Here is a 22,002-nt window from a genome sequence, read left to right as displayed (position 1 = left end):
AGAAAGCCGGGGTAGCAAACGCTGACGAGACGCCTCGTCTGCTCAGAGCTCTCTGAAATGGGGCTGCGTTGCCAACCCCCCCTTCGAGCAATTACACAGGGAAAGTTTAACCTAAAACTCCTTTTCAGATGGGTTACAGGTTGCACGGAGGACTCGTGCCACACCATAACCCTCTGTGGGTATTTAATGTCCCTGCAGATTGGGGGCTCGAGGGCTGCAAAGTTAAGAAACCCTCGTCCAGCACCTGCCCTGCCCCAGGGACAGGATGGGGAATAGGAGAAACCAGCAATGGATGCGGTGGTGGCAGTCCTCGTCCAGAGATGAACATAGCATCCCAAGACCCGACATCGCTGCTTGCTGGAGCTCACATTTAGATATAACCAGTTTTGCACTGTTTTGTGGAAGGAAGCACAGCCTTTTGGGTTCTAGCCCAGCAGTCTTTATTAGGAGCAAAGTATAGATACCTGGATAGAGCAAGGCTAGAGAGTGCTGCTTGAAAAGCCCGGAAGAGTTTAAGCTCCTTTTGCTACTCTTACCATTTGTGATCAAGAATCAAATCAAAAAGCCATTAGCCCAGCATTGAAACCAAGCATTGTCCTGCTTTGCACAGGAGAAGGGCTGCAGCTCAGTTCCAGCAATTCTTAAAGCTGCAAATGATATTACAGATTCTACCTCTGAGATCTCAATACCCAATTTTTAACTTTAACAGACCTAAAACATAGGTTTTAAAAACAGGGAACTCAGCACATCACGGAGCTCCGTGCTCTTCACAACAGTCATAGCAAATTATCAAACTCTTTGTTACGCAACATCCCCTCAGAGACAGAGCTTCAAACTGATGCATTTGGCTTAAATCTCCCACTCTTTGTATGAAATAGCTCTGAATACTGCAACTCTTCATGGTGATTCAGCCCAGAGGTATTTAGTGGAGATGCACATGCTTGGAAAACTCCGTTTTCCCTCACTTTTGGTCCTTCAAGGGCCACGTGAGGTCTTGTAAACAGAGACTTGGCTCAAGACCTGCTGGCACAGGTTTGTTTTACACGCAGTCTGTTCTTATTTTATCTGTGTGTCCTTTTTTTATATTTTTGTTTATGTGAAGAGTCAGGCTCAGGGAACAAGTTTTTCTGACCTTTCTACTTCGCAGTCGCACCTCTTCCTGCATCATTCTGTTTCATAAGGAAAATCGGCCACTTGCTTATGGCGGCTTACATGCTTGTATTGCATCCCCACTTCAGGGGTTTAAAACACATTTTATAAATGCAAGTAGTTCAAGCTTTCTCATCCCTGGTGTGAGCTATTCCTCATCTTGACAGGTGACAAAGCAAGAGGCACAGAGGGACAGGCAGTGTGCTCGGTGTCACACAGCAAGTCAGAAAGAGCACATAGGAGAATTCTTTGCAAGTGCTGCAGCTGTAAAAAAGGTTCTCCATCCATTGAAAAATACATGAACCCACCTGAGACTGTCATCTTAGATACTCCAGCAGACCTAGGAGGGAAGCCACTCCTGTTCGGGGCATAGAGTCACTATTTATTCAGTGGTATGAACCAATTTATTTGCAGCATATTTAAAAAGCAGAGAAAATAAAAAAGCCCCTTATGGAAAAGGCTGCTGGCTGGAGACATTTGTTGCAAGAAGAAAACCACATTCCCGCAGTTTACCTCCAGGCTAGCTCTTATCAGGGTCTTCACCTATTCACCATGCTGCTTCTCCCAGCTGCAGTCAGTTCTGAAATGCTGTGTAGATGGGAAAGAGCTTAGAGCAATCACTAGCTGCTCTCACAGCCAAACATCTGCTCACCCAAACAGCATTCCAGGCGTGCGTTACACCTCCCAGCTTCACAGCAACATGCAGGGACAGCAGGGAAGAAAGGAGAAACTATTTCTCAGGCATTTACATTTGGTTTTAATAGTCAGGGAGCCTTTTGGATACATGGGTGGCATCCACACTTTTGCCCCGGGAAAAAAGGCGGCTTGGGCTCCATGCTGACATTTTCTGGGAGGAGAAGACTGCTGGGAAAATTACGTTTTCCTCTTCTCTTGGACTCTATTAACACCCTATTTGTCTTAAACTGAAGCTAACAGCTTCAGTACAGTACAGAGGGGAAAGACTTGCAGTGGGGATATGGAAAAAGTAAGCTACAAGGTATAAGGTCCCTCTGCCCCTGCTAGCCTTCCCTCTGCTTTTCTGCATCACAACACGGAAACTAAAATGTATTTTAAGGCACACTCCCCCTGCACCCGCTTCGCTGACTTCCAGCGGTCTCAAAACGGCAATCCCTTGGGGCCATAGCGAGTCCTGCTCTCCCGGTGTCTTCTATTTAGTCTTCTGCTGGTTCCCCAAGCAGGCAACTGACTGCTGCTTTTGCCGACTGCTGGCACCATCTGCAGGCCCTGCAAGTGAGGGAAGATGAAGTACTCGGTCAAGTTTCTCACACTTCGATTTGAGTCTCATTGCCAGTCAAAATGGGGAAGAGACAGATTGCCACGGGCTGTGGAGGGGAGAGTTTGGCAAAGGCACTAGGATCTGCACATCGTTGCCTTAAGAAAGTCCCAAGGTAACACTTTCAGTGGTAGCAGTATGTTGTCACCTGGCTAACTCAGATTAAACTTCGTACTTCACATATGGATTAGACTAGGATTATGAACACCTCTGAAAATGTTACTTTCTCTTCCTAAGAGATTATTTTTAGCTAAGAGGGAGACGGAGTGTAACTCATTCTGGAACTTTGCCCATGTCATCTGTTGAAAAAAAAAAAAAAAAAAAAAGCTTAAAACTTGGCTGTAAATCCCCTACCCATGCAACTGCTTTCCCAACTGGACCGTTTGTGTTGCATTTACAGCTCTTTAGGTTCAGATTGCAACAGAGCAAGTAGTGAAGAATATAGTAGTGCCTCCTGAGCCAGCCAACCTGATATTTCATGTACTCACCCTTGTCTTTCTTCTGTAGGACCCGTCCTTTGACGCGATCAGCGTTGCTCTGCCGGCTGGTGCTTGCAGGAGCATTGCCTTTTGGCAGCACCTCTAGTGGAGTTCCCTCTATCAAAGGCAGGGAGAGCTTCATTATAATCAGTGGGAATAGAGCACAGTTTACAAACATTTTGCAATGCATGAGTCACTAACAGCTAGCCAAAATAAATTATAGTGTTGTAAATCAAAAGTTAACCGTTTTTAAGTTAAAAAAAAAGAGTAAGAAAAACTAATTAGCATCAGTAAGTACCCCTTGACAGACTGAGGAAGGACTCTGGCTACATTTCAATAGGATTTGGGTATCCAGTTCTCCTAAACTAATCCTGGCCTTGTGTGTCTGCACAAAGCAAAACAACTGAAGCTGACAAATGGTCAGTGCAGCCTGTCATGTCTTGGTCTCCTTGCTGAGGCTTGGTTTGGATGTGAAACTCTGAATGACTACACTGTGATCAGCAACTTGTTGCATGTGAACCCAGCTGAACACTAATTCTTCCCCCTAGGTTACAGAGGCATAGTTGAGGCAGTGGTCTACAAAGGATATGCTTTCTTACCCATCAAAGGCTACTTAGACCATATAAAAAAAAAAATTAAGATCAGATTACTAATAGTTCTGATCATTAGCCTTTACTCTGGCTTATTTCTCACATGACAATCCATCTTTTCCAACAGAGCTGATGCAGGATGTCACCAGTTGCTCTTTGGTCCCTACCTGAATGGTGGCTGATAGGAACCTTGACCTTCGTGGCAAAGGATATGCTACTCGCAGCTTTTGACTGATGGAAGAGTCTAGCTCGGTGCAGGTGGTTCTCACAAGCTTTGTCTGTATTGGGGCTTGAGGGAGTCCAATGCTTAGCTTCTGAGATCTGAAAGACACCGAGTAAACCTCTGGTGATGTCTCTCACCTCTCATTGTTGCCACGTTGTACAAAAGATTCCCTTCCCACCTGACTGGCTTAGGTTGCTGTTTAGGCAGGAGGTCAAGGGCATTACAGAAGAATAAAGATATTTAACTTATTTCTTCATGCAGTTTGTACTGTTTCTCTTACTGTACTTAAAAACCACCCTAGCACCACCCACCCCCATTAGAAAGAAACACAAAGGACCTACCCTGTGGAAGTTTGGTTCAAGAGAGTGAGATCTTTTCTTTCTGGCTGTCCTCTCAGCAGACATCTCCTCATCTCTCCTGTTCTTCAGTACTCCCCTGGCTGGGGAGCACAGGTGGCTCCCAGCTGCGGGCTCTGACAGCAAACTCCCGATACTTGCACTGTCTCTCATCTGACAGTCTGGGGTGGAACTGGCCTCTAGATAGCTCAGCTCAAGCGTATCCTCCTCAGAGAAGTGGGCTGAGGAGACTTCGCTCGCAAGGTCTCTGTGTTGGGCTCTGGAACGGCGACTGGCTGCAATGAGGGAGATGCTTTTGGTGTTGGCAGCAATTTCCTTCAAGGTCTCCAGACTCAGTGGAACAGTGGCAATGTCTGCAGGTGACTTTTTCTCATGCAAGTCTAGAGAGTTGGGGGAACGCAGCCTGGAAGGCATCTTTCCTGCAGCAACACCTGTTGGTTTCTGCTAAAAATTAAAGCATTTGCAGCATAATCTGCTTTTCATTCAAAGCTTTTATACTTTTCCCCTTCAAAGCACTTTCAAACATTTGGAAGACATTAGATTTCACCTGAAATATTGTTATAACAACTTTTATGTATAGAGAAACAAAGGCAAAGCTTTTTGACTGTGTATCTCCCATATAGAGCCACAGCTACAAAATAAGTCAGCCAGCAAGCAAGAGACTGATGAGCTCCTAACTCTCCCTTCTGGTTCCAGGGTGCTGAGTGAAATCGGTCTCACCAGATAGTCATCAAATCAGGGCCCGGCAGATCAGTTAATGGCATAAAAGGAGGTGATCATCCTGGGTAACACAGGTCCCCCTCACACCAGGTCATGCATTGTATGGTGCATCCCTATTTACAAAGCGTGTCACGCCACTGGACACACTAGAGGCTGTGTGGTTCATGCAGAAGGAGAGCCCAAATTGGAGGTAGCAGCTAAACCTTGGACTTTTAAGTGAATCCCAAGCCTTAAACCCAAGGCCAGTGCTCTAGGAGTGATTTTATTGCCTGCCAAGGTTTACCTTCCTCACATACCATAGATTTAGCTGCTGTGTACATTCTGCCATCACAAGAGGAAGGTGCTGACCACAACAAATGTGCCTGGAGTTCAGTTCCTGCCATACTGACCTGCTGAACTGGGCCTTTTGGCAAAGCAGAGAAAGTTGGGCTGAGATGGGTATCCAGAGAGCCCTCCTTCCTACAGGGTGTGGTTTTAGATGAACTGCAACTGCCACTGTGAAATGAATATGCCAAGAGGTTAACAGATGAAAGCACAGGCTCTTTATCAACAGGGAGAGATGAAGCATGTCTAGATAAGAGCTCTCAAGCTGCGGGGAAAGCCAGAAGCCTGGTAAATGTGGTAATGAACACAGCAAGGAAGGAATTCAGGATTCATGAAGGAGAGAGATTTTTGTTCCATGATGCTTACAAACTTTGCTGCTTTTATTTGGTTTAAATCCTTGTCAGTCAACAGAAGCAAATCCAAACATCTCCTATAGCCCTCTCTGCAGTGAAGGTTCCTGCTAAAACACAGAGCTACTTTGCAAGAGCAATATACCAGGAAACTCTTTTCTTACAGATTCCTGTTTCTGGAGTTTCTTCCAGTTTGATATCATCGAGCTTTGGGGACTTAGCTGGGACCTGCCAGGTCCCCATGCCCTAGAGAATAAGTCTAATAAGGAGAAAGGTTCATATTACCTGTCTGTCTGGAGGGTGATGGAGGGAATGTCAAACTTTACCCCCCAGGGAAGATCCTTCATGTTCCCAGGTAGACCCTTTCTGACCTCATCTTTATTTAGATTCAGATGCTGACTTAGATCCCGAGAAGAGCTGTTGTGGGGCTGCAGGAAGAGGGAAGAATGAGATCCTCAGCAGATTTTTCTCACTGTAAAGCCCCTCCTCTAGCCCTGGCTCCCAGCCTGCGGTCACAAAGACACTCTTGATACCTCATGTGCTTTTCCACAGTTCCAGCCACCTGCTATTTGCTCCCCTCCTGTGGAAGGGCACTCGAAGTGGTTTAATCTCTCATGTAACAACATGACTAGCATTAAGTTTATTATTCAAGGTGAAACCCAACTCCTTGCCCTATTCATTCTGGGCAATCATAATAAACAAGAGACACTGCTGCTTGGACTCCCTGCTGAAGACTGGTAATTTCCTGGCAGCCCCTTACTGTCTCAAAACACACACAAGTTTTCCAAAGACAAAGGGGCCAGCAGCATCTTTCCCTTCTTGCAGGAAAGACCTGAAGACCTCAATAACAACAGTGCCATGAGCAAGCAGAGGCCTCCAGAGGGGATGGTCTCCTTCAGCAGTCACTTGGAGAGTTACACGTTTGGCCATCTAACCTTTGCTTTTCTGTTTGCCACCAAGCCAGTTCTCTCTCTCCAATCTAACACAACAGCAACTGGGAGGGTGAACAAGCTGGCTCATGCACAGCCCTGCCTGGGTCCTTTTCTGTCTCAAAAAGCCTTATTAATTCTCTCAGTCAAAGGGAAGGAGGGAAGGAGAGTGGAGCTCTAGGGAGACAGCATGTTCATAAAACAAAGCTCTGTACAGCTGCTGACTGGCACCAGGACCCAGCCAGGCTTTCGGTGTGTATGAATCTGTGGCCATGACACAAGATCACGGGACAGTGTGGGTTCTCCAGCACAAAGGTCTGCTCTGCCCTACCCTTACCCTGAGCATGCTGGACATCACTGAATGTAGCAGTAGCAGGCGGTTCAACGTCCCCTCCTCCAACTCAGAGAGGTGCAGGTGGTGTAACCTTGCCAGTGTCTCTGGGACAGGAATGTTCTGGGCTGGAGCAGAGATGTGGAGGAAGAGTTAAAGATCACTCCTAGAGAAACAGCCGAGAACTGTGAAGTCATGACATCTAAGACAAGTTTTTCTGGGTGGATTGTTCTCCACTTTGGCATCAGAAAACAAAGGTGAGAGATAATGACAGTGCAGGAGCAAAGGTGCTGCTTTACCTTTTATCAGCATCTGCTGCTGCTGAATAATTTCTTCACAGAGTAGCATGTGCTGCTGCAGTTGCTGGATCATCCTTCTGGCACAATAGATTCTCCTTGTACAGTGTATTTGCCTGCAGCTCTGTGTTGCCAAGCTCAAGCTCATGGACTCTGCAGAGGAGCCTCAGCACCTCCTGCTGATCCTCACTGGTGATTTCTCCGAGGAAAAACTCCTTCATCCGGGAAGCTTTTTCCTTGGCATTTGCTAAGTGCTGCTCCAGCTCTGTCTGAAAAAGATAGACAGGGGGTTGTCAAGGCAGTTTGTCTTCTTGGAATAACAAAGGCATCTGAGCAAATCTGTGCTGTGTCCTTCAAGCTGATTAAAGTAACATCTACAAAAAGTATTTTGCTTATTCTACTATCAGCCACCATGTTTCAGTCATGGCAGATATATCCATATGCACAGTCCTTGCCTAGAGGAACTCACAAATGCTAAAATTAGCTACCAAAAAAAAAAAAAAAATCACCAAAATGATTACCAAAACACTGAACAACCAGTGCGTGACAAACCTTCAAAATGTCCCTGAAAGGGGAAATGGGAAGAATTAGCTCACTTATGGGCGGGCAAGCCATAAAACAGGGACAAAGGATGCAAACATCAGTGTTCCCATGCTGCTTCCTTCAGCAGCCCAAAGCATTTAGGAGTCCAGCTGCAATACAGGTGCTACACTGCTTTTGCAGTGCTAGTCCAAAACCACAAGAACCTCCCTGAGTTACGCTGCTGCTGCCATCCTGCCCCGAGGACCTGCTGGGCACAGGTCAGACTTAAGATGGTAAGGAAGGGCACCTTCACCGCCTCACCTTCAGGGCCGCCGTCTTGCGCTGTTCTGCCAGCAGCAGGTTGATCTCTTCTCTTGCTACAGTAACTTCATGAGGTTCAGGTGAATCTATGATATCCAATTCCCTGTCTTCCTCCTCTATGTTTTCATCTTTCTCCTCCTTAGCTGGCTTGTCATACGTGCATGCACCCTGAGCCTTCTCTCGTTCCTAGCTGCCAGCAAAAAAAGAAAGGAACTTCTAGGACATGGTGACATAACTCTAACGATGCATGCATAGCCCTTCATTGTATCTGTCCAAATTCTTCTTGCGTGACAGCAGCAGAATTAATTAGTGCAGGCTGCTCTGGAGCTGGACAAACCATGTAGAAGAACACAATTAGCTTCCTCCCGTTTGGAAGTCTATACGACAGGCCTCCTATGTGATCTTTCCATGGCAAGGAGAACAGTGCTTTTTCCCATCTCATCACAAATTTTTGCCAATTCACAAGTACTTGTTGAATATCTTTAATGTCCTGAAGACTTTTAACTACAAATGACCCAAATCCTAAGGGACTATAAAATTTACAGAGGCATTAAGTGGGTGACTAGCGATAACGAGAGGGAACTGACACCTAATTATAGTTTATCCAGAAGAAAGGGATGATACTGCTTTCTCTGACATGAAATTGTGCCCAGATGCAGTGTATCTGGATGGAAACCACTTCACAAACACAGAGTGACTGGACCATGAAAGGACCAACAACCCCAGTCTGCACTGCCATCCAGTTTTTCCATTAAAACACAAGTCCAGAATAAGGTCCAAATAGAGGTGAGGTATCTGCCATTTATACTTTTAGTCTTGAGCTTAAACTTGATGCTAGAGGTAGCTGGTTGCCTTACAGAGCTACATCAGGCAATTGCACTGCAGTGCAGCACCATGTGCAGGCTGCAGTCTCCTTAAAAGCACCAGGAGTGATTAGGGATATGTTTCTCAATAGCAGAAATCACCCATTGCAAATATAGCACCTTAATCTAAGGCTCAGAGTCGCATGCACTTAATCTACCTTAAATCCCTGGGTACCTTTTGCAGACCACCACCCTCCCAAGTTTTTCCTCATCACATAGGTAAATCCCAAACCTACGCTTGATCTCATCCTTTTGTCATTTTTCTTGGGGCGACCATGGGATATTGGCATTTCTCATGGTGAGTTTGGAGGTCCACGTATAAATCGTGCTGAAAGCTAAGGAGGTACTCACTCCGTGATTGTTAGGAGGTGCCTGCAGGTATCAACGTGCAGCTCAGTGTTGGTGTTTTCCAGCTCCATCAGGCTGCGACGCATCTCCATTTGCTCCCTGAAAGCCCCCATCAGCTGTGCCCGCAAGGTGTTCAGTACTTGGCCAGTGTGTGCCTCAGAGCTTTGGTGCCTCTCTGCTGCAGGAGAAGACATTTTTGATCTGACGTTAGGCCAGGTAAACTTCTGCCAAGTCCCCACAAAACCACTCTGGGACCAAGGCACTCAGTCCACGTGTTACACGGTGTTCGTTTATAGGACTCTGCTTCATTCTGCAGACTCTTGAAGTTAATAATGTGCTTAAGAAATCAGATATATCTTCATGACTGTATTATTAGCAATAAATAGGTCTCATTGCTACTGCTTTTGTGACTATTAAGAGGATACTGCATTGCAGGGACATTTCTTCCACCCTTCCACCTGCCAAAAAGAAAAAGGTATCAGCTTTCTGTGCTAGCTATCTAGAAATGACCTTGGGTATTGGTAGCAGAGGCCTGTTATACCTCGTGTCTTGTCTGTCAGAGAACTTGACTATTTTTATTTCATTCCTTGCCAGATTCACTGACAAAAGGAACAATCCCCAGGGCAGAACAATCAGTGTTTTAAAAGCTTCGCCCTGTCCCCATCCCTTTTTTTTTTTTTTTGTTTTTAATTAAGTGCAATGAACCATATAACAGAGCTCCGTGTCCTGACACAGCCTCAGAGCCTGTGATGACGCAGGCTACAAACTCAGTCACGTCTCTGTGAGAGTCGGGACTTCCCACAGCAAGTGCTACCACTTGATGTCAAAGCTCTTTTCAAGGGTAGGTTTAGTGAAATTTAACACATTTTAATATTGGGGAAGATGCTGAGAAGGTTGAATGTGTTGTCCAGAGTCACACAGTACATCAGAGACAGGCTCACACAGAAAACCAACTTCATAGAATCATAGAATGCTTTGGGATGGAAGGGACCTTTAAAGGCCATCTAGTCCAACCCCCCTGCAATGGGCAGGGACATCTTCAACTAGATCAGGTTGCTCAGAGCCCCGTCTAGCCTGGCCTTGAATGTTTCCAAGGACGGGGCATCTACCACCTCTCTGGGCTACCCAACTTCAGCTCCCCTGCCTGCCTCTGCTGCCCATCAGACTGTGTTCTCTGCTGTGCTTCTCTACAAGCATTGCTGAACCAGCTTCCCCCCACTACGTCTGCCACCACGAACGCCCACCAAGCACTACCACAGCCTGTCCACACAGCTTGTCTCCCCACTCTCTTCCCTCCAGATACCGCAGGACAGTTCTTGCTCCTGGCTCTACCTTGTAGATCCCCGAGGTCGGAGCTGACTGCACTTTTCTCCTTTTCCTGGTTTTTGACCCTCGCCTTCAGAAGCTCGATCTCTCTGCGGAGGTCTGCGATGATGCTGGTGTATTGGTCAATGTGGTAGGAGGCATTTCGCAGGTTACGTTTTACCTGGTGAGCCAGAGTATGTGAGCATTTGTCCCGCGGTCCGTTATTGGTACAATGGCTGCAAGCAAAGCTATGCTTTCAGTTGGAGGGGCACTGAATCCTGTGACGGGGAAGAATTTTCCCTCATGAGTGGAGAAACTGTACATTAGTGGTTTTCCCTAGTTCTGGGAAATTCCCAAAAGGTAACAGAGAAGAGCCAGGGACCCCGTGTCCACAGGGAAAACACAGAGATCCACAAAGAGTGAAGACCCTATTGTAGATCATTATTCATCTTCCTTCACCCCACAAGCCTCTCAATTTTATTCCTCCTTTCTGAAGCCCCTCAGTTCCTCTTCAGGCCCAACATCCCCACTGGGACATTCCCCATATATTGTCCTCCCAATAGTCATCTTCCGACCATCATTCCTTATGTTCTGCACCCAGGTCCACACCAGGCACATCATCCTCTGCCTTTCCATTATTCTGCTCCCTTGTTTTGACTCTCATATTCCTTTTCTCATCCATGACCCACACAATTTGCTTTCCGCTGTTCCCTTCGTCTGTTTTTCTTTTGTCACTCACACTGAGCCCCTGCACCATCCTGCATGGCCCCTCCTGAAGTTTGTTCTCCCTTCATCCACTACATCTTCTGTTTCCACTTTGCAAGCTTTTAATCTCTAACCCCCACCTCTTTGTTTGCTCATTTACCTGTGTCTTGATGTTTTTTGCTCGGTAGGCATAGATCAAGGTCATTCGAGATTCTTCAAAGGACGTACTGGCTGGGCTGATATGTGCAATCATAACAGTCCTGCTGTTGCCCCCTAATGAATCCTAGAGGGATGAAACATTGATGTGGTTAGTATGGACACGACAGGGGCTTGCTGCTCGGTGGTAGCCACCGTGGCTGGGTACTCCTGTGGTTCACTGAGATTCTGGTGGAGAATCCCAATTAGGAGTGAAGGAAGTGCTGGTAAAAGACCATTCATTAGGCCCTCTCTCCATCAACAGCAAAATCAATACCTAATTAACTTTCCACAAAAGAAGAATTTTTGCAAGAAAATTGCAATTTCCACAAATACGCTGGCAGCTTCTCAGTGCTGCTCACAACAGAAGCCTGCCTTTCTCTCCATCCCTTCTCCTCCCCACCATCCTCTAGAAAACACATCTGTCAGGCAGCAGCAGTGGTAGCTCAGCACCAAAGCTTGAGGTGAGGTTCATAAATGGAGTTGTAAAGGATCCATAAAATAACCAGTGTAGCAAAAAGCCTGTCTGCAACCTTTCTGATTTCCTAAGGGAGAGATGACTTATGACAGCGCATAGTCACTCTCAGTCTCCTTCCTCCTACCCCAACAACATGCAAATTTATTGGCCAATTTCAGCTAAATCTTATAGAAGGGGTGAAACATTCAAAGGCACTAAGTTCATTAAAAAAGAAAAAAAAAAATCACTTATCACTTGCAAGCTTAGGGACATACAACCCAAACCTATAGGATTTCCTTGACCCTGTAGGAGGTCCTTCCTTAACAGCACAGATGACAAGACAACATGTTTATTATAGAGACAGCACTGTCCGAGTCAAGCCCCGATTGCATTGCAAAGCTCATGCAGGATCCTGGAGGAGTGTTCCAAGCGGGATAAAGGCAATGCACAGAGATATTCAAGGACCAGCTCTCAAGCCCTGTCTGATTTGAGCAGCGATACCAGCAAGAGACCCACCAAACTCCTTGCTGGCCCGCGGCGTACAGTACCTTCAGCAGGCGTGCGAGTTTGCTGTCTCGAAAATTGACAAACTGGACCCGGCTCCCCCTCTTCTCACTCAAAGCGTTGATGCAGTTGCCCAAAGCGAGCAGTGAGCGGTTGATGTGGGCTCCTTCCTTCATCCTCTTGCCCTGGTTCTGAGTCTGTTGGGAGGGCAGCGAGGGAGGGCGGACAGACAGACAAAGCACACGCTTCAGAATGGTGGGTCTGCACCTGGGGAGGATGTGCAGCCTCACCAGGGTCAAGGTTTGGATGTCAAAGCAACAAATCAACCTGAAAACACAGGGTTAAACCCCATTCTGAGGCACAGGGGTGCTAGTAGGAGTACATTTCTTGAAAAAAAATGAGCCAGCTCTGACCTCTTGGTTCTTAACAGATAGCTATTAATTATCTTCTAAAGATTATTTTAGAAATTAAGATGCACAACTGCATCACTCCAGAGTTCCTGGTCTCAGTAGAAATACTGGGTATGTAAAATCTCTCTCCTTCAAATCACCTCCCTGACTTCCAGCGTTTCCTCCTTCCCAGAGGAGCCAGCTGCCTTATTTTCCACCCACCAGCATCCCTTTATTCCACTGGTACCAGCTTTCTCTCCAGCAGCGCAGCTGATCCCTGCCTAACAGACCTCAGCTTCTCTTTAGATGTGAGATTCGCTGCTGCTTTTTCAGACCTGAGAAAAGGCTGCACCCAAAAGCTGGTTTACATTTTTCCAATTATACTAGTTGGTCTAGTAAAAGATATTACCAATATCGTCAAACTGTCTTTATTTTCAGGCTGTCTCAGGTACAAACTACTGCTGTAAAGCAACAGAGAAACACACAGTGCTGGTTTCCCCAGGGATGAGCACAGGCATGCAGACCCTGCACGGCAGGCCAGGGAATGCAGCCTGTCTCACCAAAAGCTGCTGAGCTCCAGCCATACCTGGGCTGCTCTCTCCAACCCCGCCAAGTCGACCATGAAAAGCTTTCCAATTCGCACTTCCTCGCCGATCACCTTCCTTCGGCTTTTCTGTGTCACTGTCACCTGCAGCACTGCATGCAAGCGGGAGGACGCCTTGTTGGCAGCGGCGGGTTCCTGGGTGCGTTGCTTGTTTCCTTTCGTTAACAGCTGCATGACCTAAACGATGCAGAAAAGCACGCAGAGATGTACAGCTCTGCCTGAGCCATAGCATGGCATTCGCTGCAGACTGAACCCCTCACCCAGGGCACAGGCAAACCCTGGTCCCACTCACGCTAGCAGGGGTTTTGCTGTTGATTTTCCCCAGATCTCCCCCTTTGGCCTGTGACCTTGGAAGCGCGGGTGTGTTGGGTTTGGGGCTGTTTTCCTGGGAGGCCTGTTCATCTCATGTCCAAGGCACATGTAGAAGTGCACGTCAGTGTAGCTCAGGGGGGTTTCGTTATTTCTTCTCCCTCTCCAAATGTTTTTTTGACACATGCATAGACAAATCAAAGCACTCTTGTCCTTCCAGGAAAGCAGTGTTCACCCTGGGGAAGCAGAGCTCACAGGAGGTTAGCTGAGGATTTTAGCCTGGTTTCTACCACTCACATGGCTCCATGATCAGCCCTTTCCATACAATTCATCACATTAGTCCGGTTCCACCAAGGTTCTGCTAACAAAAGTTCCTTGCTACTGAGTAAGGCACAGGCAATAAGAAAGCATCAAGAAATTTTAAAGCACTGGTGCATGAAAGCACAAACCCTCTTGCTTTCCCCTCACCATGGACCATAGCCCAAGGTACCTCCTGTGCATTTGTAGTGGAGACTTCTGTAATTCCTGCTATCTGGATGCTGCCTCTGGGGTCCTCTCTCAGGTCTAAGAACCCCGAAGATGGGTTCAGGAGGTCACGGATCACTTCATTATAGATCTGAGGGTGAGAAACAAGGGGTTGGTGTGAGGCTAGTATTGGGTCCTTAGGTCTGCAAAGAGGGTTGAGTTGATCCTGTATTTCTTTGGGGTGGAAGGGAAGAATCATAGAATGCTTTGGGATGGAAGGGACCTTTAAAGGTCATCTAGTCCATCCCCCCTGCAATTGGCAGGGACATCTTCAACTAGATCAGGTTGTTCAGAGCCCCATCCAGCCTGGCCTTGAATGTTTCCAAGGAAGAAGGGAAGATTCGAGCAGTACAACCCAAGGGGAGTGCCGCACGATGGACAGACTTGGACACCCCACTTCCCATTACGCCTGCTCCCAGGGGCTTGCTGAATTCCCACAGAGCCTGGATCCAGGGCAACACAGACGCTTCACCTCCAGGTAGGACATGGAGACTCTGTAATCCATCTCCTCGGTGGAAGCTTCAAGGGCCTTAAAGAGGTCATGAAGAGCACGGATGTAGATCCCTGGTTCACAGTCCGTCCCCAGCATCGTGTAGGTTTTTCCTGCTCCTGTTAAAGATACAAAGAAGAGCAGCAAAGACCAACTTCCACGTGAGCAGGTTTCCACAGCAAATAAAGCCTGGTTTCCTTCTGATTTCTGTCCTTTGGCCCCAAACTTCCTCCAGTTACTCCTGCTTCTCACCCCACAATGACAATGCTACAGGAAAGACATGGCACATGCCATCCAAAATGGGTATGAAGAGGACTTGCAGATGGGCAGATAGGTAGGTTAACTGCCCACCTAGGCATTCAGAGCTAGGGTAGAAATATGTTTTCATATAGTCCATAGTTTATAGGTGCTTTCTACAGCTGTACCTATTCTCTTGAGATCAGTCTCCAGCATTGCACAGATGCCCTCATCTGCTTCTCCTTTTTAAGGGGAAGATTTGTCTCCACTGAATTCCACCCCAATTAAGCGACTTCTCAAACAGGGCAGCTTTGCTGTTACTTTAGCATTAAAGGAAGATCCACGCTTCCTGATGAGAATGGTATTTTAATGCTTCAGTCTTGTCCTCAACAGTAAGCAATTAATTGGCATTATAGTTCATTTCTGGTTTGTACAGATACATTTTATTTATCTGGAGCAGTACAGCTACAGGACTACTTTACCTGTTGGACCGTATGCAAAAATGGTTGCACTGTAGCCAGAAATGACTCCTCCTATCAGGCTTTTGGTCGTGGACACATATACTTCCTCCTAATTCAGTCAAAAAAGCATAAACTTACGGATAGGCATAACAGCTGTCCAAACAATCTATACCTAATTGCATTCCCCATGATTTTCTCACTATGTTTTACAAATTTTCTGGGCTTTAGAAGGATTCGTGAACCATTTGAATTCCGACACATCATCGAAACGAGGAGAAAAGCACAGAGGTTTATTGAATTTGCTAAAGGCAGGCAAGATGCTTACTTTTTAGCATTACTTTTATAGCATAACTTTACTTTTAGCTTAGTAAAGTGTCCTTAAATTTTATTATTTTCTTGGACTCTGAACATGGGAACCTTTGGGGTTTTTTTTGTGTCTGCTGAAGAAGGGAGTAAATTCTCTGCCTGACCTTATCCTTCATTGAGAAGTGCCACCAGGCCTCCAAGAATGTCTTAGGTAGCATACAAGGGTGCTACACTCAAGTTTCATGTGAAAGAGAACACAGATGACTGAATTGCTTGTGAGAAGCAAGGCTGCAGTCACATCATGGTGATCACAAAATGCAGGTGCTGATGAAATCCGCACACTGCACCTTACACCTGTCTGGGAAACACAGCTCAGTAAGGGCACTAGAGCTCACTTCGTGAGCCTGTAGAACAAGAGGCACAGGGAAGAAGTGTGTGGGCAATAGAGCCAAGCAACGTGACAACGATCTCGTTCACCAGAGACCTCAGGAGACAAAGCTCTTCATCTCTGCTCAGGTGCGTTGCACCTGGGGAGTCCCAATGCAGGAGGGAGAGGCAGACTGAATATTGCACATCTCGCCGCTTCTCTGGCAAGAGGAAAACCCTCACAGTCCTCTCACCTTCAGCACCTTTGCCTTTTATCTGGGTGACATGTGGATGTGCAGTTCTACTCATCTGCCAAAACCATTCATCTAAGCAAGGAAAACAATTCTAATGTTAAGCCTTTTGGTTTAAAAAAAAATAAATGTTACCTGGGTTGCTCTGTGATCAAAAACCATGTCAAATACAAATGTTTTTTCTCGGGATCTGTTAGCTCGCAGAATGTCATCTGGATCTTCACTTGGATCCATCAGGACCACCCTCTGTCATAAAATAAAGTCAGAAGAAAGACCGTTATGTCTGGGTTTGGTTAACAGCCTGTTGGGATTTCTTACAGCACTATCACCACCACATCTCTTGGCCAAAGGAACGTTGCATGGAAAACACACTTATATGCACAATGCGGAGACCGACAAGCTTTGTTTTGCAACCGATGTCGCAACTTCTGTAATTTGGAGAACTAGCAGCTGCTACAAAATGCTTTGCAGGTCCATTGTGCAGTGAAACAGTCGCTGACATTGGGTAATGGCAGTGGTTGCAGGGACATGACACCCAACCAACCCCTATGCAAGCAGGAGGGGGACAGGACCTCCTACCTCAATTTTCAGCCAAGATTCAGCCAGAGGAGCTGTGAAAGAAAATAGTTGAGTTCCTCAGGAGCAAAAGTGCCCAAAATAATCTTCCAAAGCCTTTCCTGCAGAAGGACTAATAGAAATATGTGCATTGCTCAAGGACAGAAACTTCATTCCATTTCTGGCTTTTCTGAAGGAAAAAACAAAGGTGGGAGAGGACTTGCAGCAGGTTACAGAACTGGTTCTGTTTCTTTTCAGTCCCTTAGGATCTATTTTAGTACATAATTATCACAGTATACAATTACTGTGGAGAATGGTATTCTTTCTTCTCCACTGAAACAGCTCATAAGGAGGTGCTCAAGCCTCAAGGGAAGGGACAGAGAACCCTGTGCCTCCTACTCCAGAGCAGCTTTCACTCTCTCTCAGGTAAACAGATCATTAGATACGCAATTAGAGCATAGATCAACCACCACTTGACCTACACAATAACTGCACTGGTCTGCCAGGCGTGGGAGAGAGACAAGTATCTAGGACAAGTGCCCATGGGCGTTCAGGAAATATCAAGACTTTGTTTTTTCTTTTTCTTTTGCATTTCCTGCTAAATTCCAAACCTCTAACGAGTATCTCTAGTTTTGATCTGCAAGTTTTCAATTACCAGAATAACTAGTGTTTAATTCTTTAGTTTTCATTCGTCCAGCTAAGGCCTTAAAACCTGAAGTAACTTAAGAACAAACTCCAAAGGGAACTCCTGCTTTATCCTCAGCAGCGGCATTTGCCTGCAAAAGATGGGCTGACACATAATCATGTGCACATGCAAGTGTGACAGCCAAGAGCAGAGCTTGGAGAATGAGGTCAGCATGTTGCCTTTAGAAATTCTGTCTGTAACACTTTCAGGCCCCTTTTACTGAGTCCTTGTAACATCCAAATTTTGCTTGCAGTGTACCCATGCATCCAAAAGAGTCCTTCTCTTCCAATCTGAGGCTAACACCTTGTGTAACTAGCAGTGTTCTAAAAGCACAAATCTTCTGCTATTGTCCAGAAGCATTAAACTGTAACAAGACACTAACAGAGTCAATTTTGAGTTAGGATTAATAAACAGACAGAAGCAGCTCTAAATGAGTTAGGCTGGGAGTAAAAATAGCAGGGAACATGATGTAAATTAAAATATGCCAAGAAATCTAAGTACTTCACCTGCCCAGTCAATTAATTTGCTTTCATAATTACAGTTATTTGCATTATTAAGAGAAACTCATTCTCATAGGTAGACGTTACTCAGACTAATGTAATGCACATTTCCTTCCCAGATTTCCATTAGAGAAAATAGATCTCAGGGCAGATGATGCAGGTCTGAACAAGCTGTATAAAAATAAAGCTGATATCCTTATGAGGTTAATGGCTGCTTTAAACAAAGAAAAGAAAAAGAAAAAAATAAAAGGACGTTTCACCAGTAAGATGCTAAACAAAAAATGCATTCGTAAGATAATTCATAAAGAGGAAAGACAGATTCATGCTCTCTTTGCTTCTGAGGGCTGCTATCATTTGACTATTGCGTGGAGACAAGAGATAAGATCTATTACAGAATTAGTGTGTGTTCAGAAAGGGTTCAGAGAAAATCAGCTGAAGCATGATAGAAAATAATGGGATTTACATTGGAGAAAAAGGTAAATAACAAGGGCACAATAAAAATAGGTAAATAGGTGTAGCAATGTAGAACAGGTAAGTGGGGATCTCCTGCAATCCCTGCCTCTTAAAAAGAGGAGCAAGAGGTGAAAGATGCAGAACTGGAGAAGTGCCATTTGCAGGGGAAGCGGCATCCCTGCTGTGTCACAGCAAGGCCAGGAGTTGTGCAGGACTCAAAAGCAAGCGTTTGCATGTGAACCAGAAGCGCCAGAGTCTCGTAGCGGTCTGCGTGGTGCCCGACTCCCCAGTCCCCATCGTGGGGGCTCTCCTGCAGCGCAGGCACAATTCCCCCCAGCTCCCCTGCTCACCCACGCTGCGGGCAATGAGGGCAGCTCCCCCCTCCGCTTCTGCTTCCTTGACAGGACGGATGCGAAGGGCCACCTGCGCGCACAGCACACACACGTGGCTTACGCGTGCTGAGGCCACCCAGACTTACCTGCAACAGGGCTCAGCTCTGTGCAAGCACCAGCAATACTTACAGCTTCTCGCTGCATCTCTTCTGCTGATCAATCTTAAAACCTTAGCTTAGGGCCTGGAGAGTTTAAGGAAGTTTATAAAGTTTAAACCAGTTAATTCTCCCATGATTTGCACTTTAATCTTGACAAATTCTTCCTCCCTCTTCCCCCATTTCTGTCTCTAACACAGCAAGACTCCAACTGATTGACAGAGAAGGCGGCAGAATGAACTCAGCCGTGTCATTGCTGCTGCCAGCGGGAACCTTTGGAGATCTGGGACCGTGGTACCAACAGCCATAGAGCTGAGCATGCTTACACATTCCCCTGGTGTTCTCAAAACACTGATTAAAGTTATCTGTGACAAAGAAAGGGAATTGCATTTAACTAAGTACCCATTTCATTTAATCCCAGGTAGCAATCATTATGAGCCTGTTCAACCAGATCAGAGCAAGTTGGCCCTGATCTGTGCAGGTCCTGCGGGGTTCCTGAAAAGCTGGAATTCATCGCAGGACTGGAGCAATTATAAAGTAGCAAGTAACTGCCAGAGCCTTGTGCCATAACTCAATCAGTCAGAAACAGAGGTCTCCAGAGAAGACCACCAATTCGAAATCCCACCTAAAAGCTGCCCTTGGTGTCTCAGCTAATAACAGAGATTTGAAAAATTTTATTTTCACTTTTCCATGGCTGTTTTCCCTTTTATAAAATACAGCAGCATCCCCTTAGCAGCTCCTGACAGGAGAGCTGATGCTGATAAAACACTGCATAATGCACATAAATGATGCCTCATCAGGAGGGTATGCAATTATTCAAACAGACGTGTTCTACAGCCCCACCAGTCACAAGCAACTGGTTTCTATAGGAACCAGATTTATTTCCACAAGTCAAGCTACCTGTCAATTTAATGAGGGTTTCACAAACAGCTCCCCCTCTCAAGCACTGTAGTAGACTTTTTCGAGTAGTTCCAGCAACAGCAAAGGAACATTTCTTCACTGTGTATATCTCAGAGTACAAGGTGAGCTCCTTGGCTTTGGATAATGTTCACAAGAATGCAACAATTAACTTAGCTTCAGCATCTCCCTAAACAGGTCTGAGTGACACCGTTATGAGCATCTCATTCTCATGGGCTGAACTCATCTTAGAAGCATTTGAAAATCTTATCTTGCACACCATAATCCCAAGTCCTGCAGGAGGAGCAGGGGATAGTGCAAGTCTCTCCTGGACAGCCTAAATCTCCAGAACAGTCCGATTAATCACTGTATTTGGCAGCCCTAGTCACTGAGGGTAAGAAAATAAACCCAAATAAGCAGCATGCGGAGATGGGTCACACTAAGAACCAAGGCTTTTTCTTGCATTAGAGAGGAATGCAAGGTATTCTAGATATTATTGACTGTTTTAAGCGATTCCACTTTCAGCAGAGGTTTCTGTGTCTGCTTCAGTCGTGTTTCAGCACAATGTGAGGGCAATGCTTCAGTTTAACAGAGAGCCACAGGGCTGAAGGTTGAAACTCGGGAAAGGGTTACATTTTCAAAGCACTCCTCTTACTCCGATCAACACAGAGAGATGCCAAGGTCCTGGAGCAATGGTGCGGACTCAGACAGGACTATAATCCCAGCTGCTTTTAGCTGCTTATTATCAATCTGTCACTCAGATCCCTAAGAGATGTGCACACTGAAAATCACTGTTCAAGGAGGGCCAACCACCACCACCTGCCAGGTTACCCAGCCTCACCTCCCCTACGAGACATTTTTTTTCCTATGCAGGATACTTATACCCAACTTCCGCTTAAAATCACACAGAGTTTTGCACACAGAGAGCAAGTCTGGGGTTTTTTTTCCTCCAGCTGGGCCACAGAGGCCAGGAACACTAGAAGACAGCTGGCAAACATGATAGGAAGGATGCCAGGCTGGGTACAACCCAGCTGCTCCTCCCTGTCCTGTGTCCTCCCCTAAGCAAGTGGACTCACCGTAAGCTGCTGCTCCTTCATGGCCGAGCCGCGAGATGATGCCAGCTCAGGGCTGGGTGGTTTGCCCAGGGAGGTGCACGTTGAGTTGGAGCCCTTCAGGAGACTGCGCAGGCAGGAGGCTGAATGGTTCAGAGGCAGCAGCAATCACCCCAGGGAAGGAGGAGAGAGGCAGCACCTGTGCTCCCCCAGGTAGGAGATGACTGCAGGGACAGCAGGAGAGGCAGCAGTCAAATACCGAGCCCCAGGGCAGGAAGGGGCTGCAGCAGCTCCCTGCCTACTCCAGGCCGCAGGAAGCAGTGCCACCACTGCACCTTGCACGGGACAAGGTGAAAGTGCCCAGGATAAGCAAAGTGACCGACCTGCAAGCTCAAATTAGTTCTTTACATGCAAATCCATCTACACACACCCTTGGTGAGCAGGCCACAGCCTTCATTTTCTGCCCTCTAGGATGCCAGATTTCTCCTTCCCCTAGGAAGGAGATGCATGCAAACATGCAGCACAACCAGGGGCCCACAGCTCCAGAAACTGAGCAAGAAGCACCCTGGCCCCTTCAGTCTTGCACAAGAACCGACAACAGCCATCGAGACCGTCAGGAAACAGTTCGCTACCGCCCTGAGCTAAGTGCCAGCTTCATTTTGTCACTTCACACACAGTGGCATTTCATGACTCCTACATTCAGGAAGTCCTGACTCCTTCAGCAATTTTAGTGTCAGTCCATTCATTAGAACCACCTATTAAAAAAGACATAACACACCTTTTGTCTTCATTATTTATTGACAGTAAACGAGTCAAAGCTCATAAAAGTTACAGTAAGGCTTTATTAAAAATATTAGAATTTAAGAAGTTAAAACTTAGTATAGCAAGCGAACAAAACTTGCTCTATGAAGGTTGCATTACGGACTGTAGATGGTTAAAAGGTCATAAGAATGTTTATTTATTACAAATACAAAATAAAGACTGTGAAAGTGAAGACTATCCCAGGATTGTATGAATTTTTCCAGTCAATCTTGCTATTTAAGAACAATCATTAAAAATACTTCAGACAATACTTTAACAAACAGTGAGAGATACTATCCTACTTAATGCTTAAGGTTTGGTTCCCCGGCCCGAATTCTGGCCCCTTGAAGGCATTCAGTAGAGGTACAACTGC

General features: G+C 46.2%; 1 protein-coding gene across 1 annotated transcript; it reads right to left on the bottom strand.

Moving 5' to 3' along the window:
- Positions 1 to 2,095: 2,095 nt before the first annotated feature.
- Positions 2,096 to 20,987, bottom strand: LOC309591594 (kinesin-like protein KIF19; the record flags this gene model as incomplete). Its single annotated transcript, XM_082314165.1, is given in 21 exon segments — positions 2,096 to 2,394; positions 2,932 to 3,039; positions 3,680 to 3,833; positions 4,077 to 4,532; positions 5,201 to 5,306; positions 5,771 to 5,913; positions 6,752 to 6,873; positions 7,045 to 7,115; positions 7,117 to 7,310; positions 7,885 to 8,070; positions 9,098 to 9,273; positions 10,428 to 10,581; positions 11,266 to 11,388; positions 12,306 to 12,458; positions 13,237 to 13,431; positions 14,054 to 14,179; positions 14,561 to 14,697; positions 15,298 to 15,385; positions 16,335 to 16,443; positions 18,718 to 18,815; positions 20,853 to 20,987. Coding segments are annotated over 21 exon segments (3,111 nt in total), but the record flags the coding sequence as incomplete, so codon positions are not given.
- Between the last annotated feature and the right edge of the window lie 1,015 nt (positions 20,988 to 22,002).

This window comes from Platalea leucorodia (assembly GCF_965183815.1).
Source record: "Platalea leucorodia genome assembly, chromosome: 5".
Classification (NCBI taxonomy): Eukaryota; Metazoa; Chordata; class Aves; order Pelecaniformes; family Threskiornithidae; genus Platalea; species Platalea leucorodia.
The sequence above is the reverse complement of the archived record's forward strand: the minus strand, read 5'-3'. Positions and strand labels throughout refer to the sequence as shown.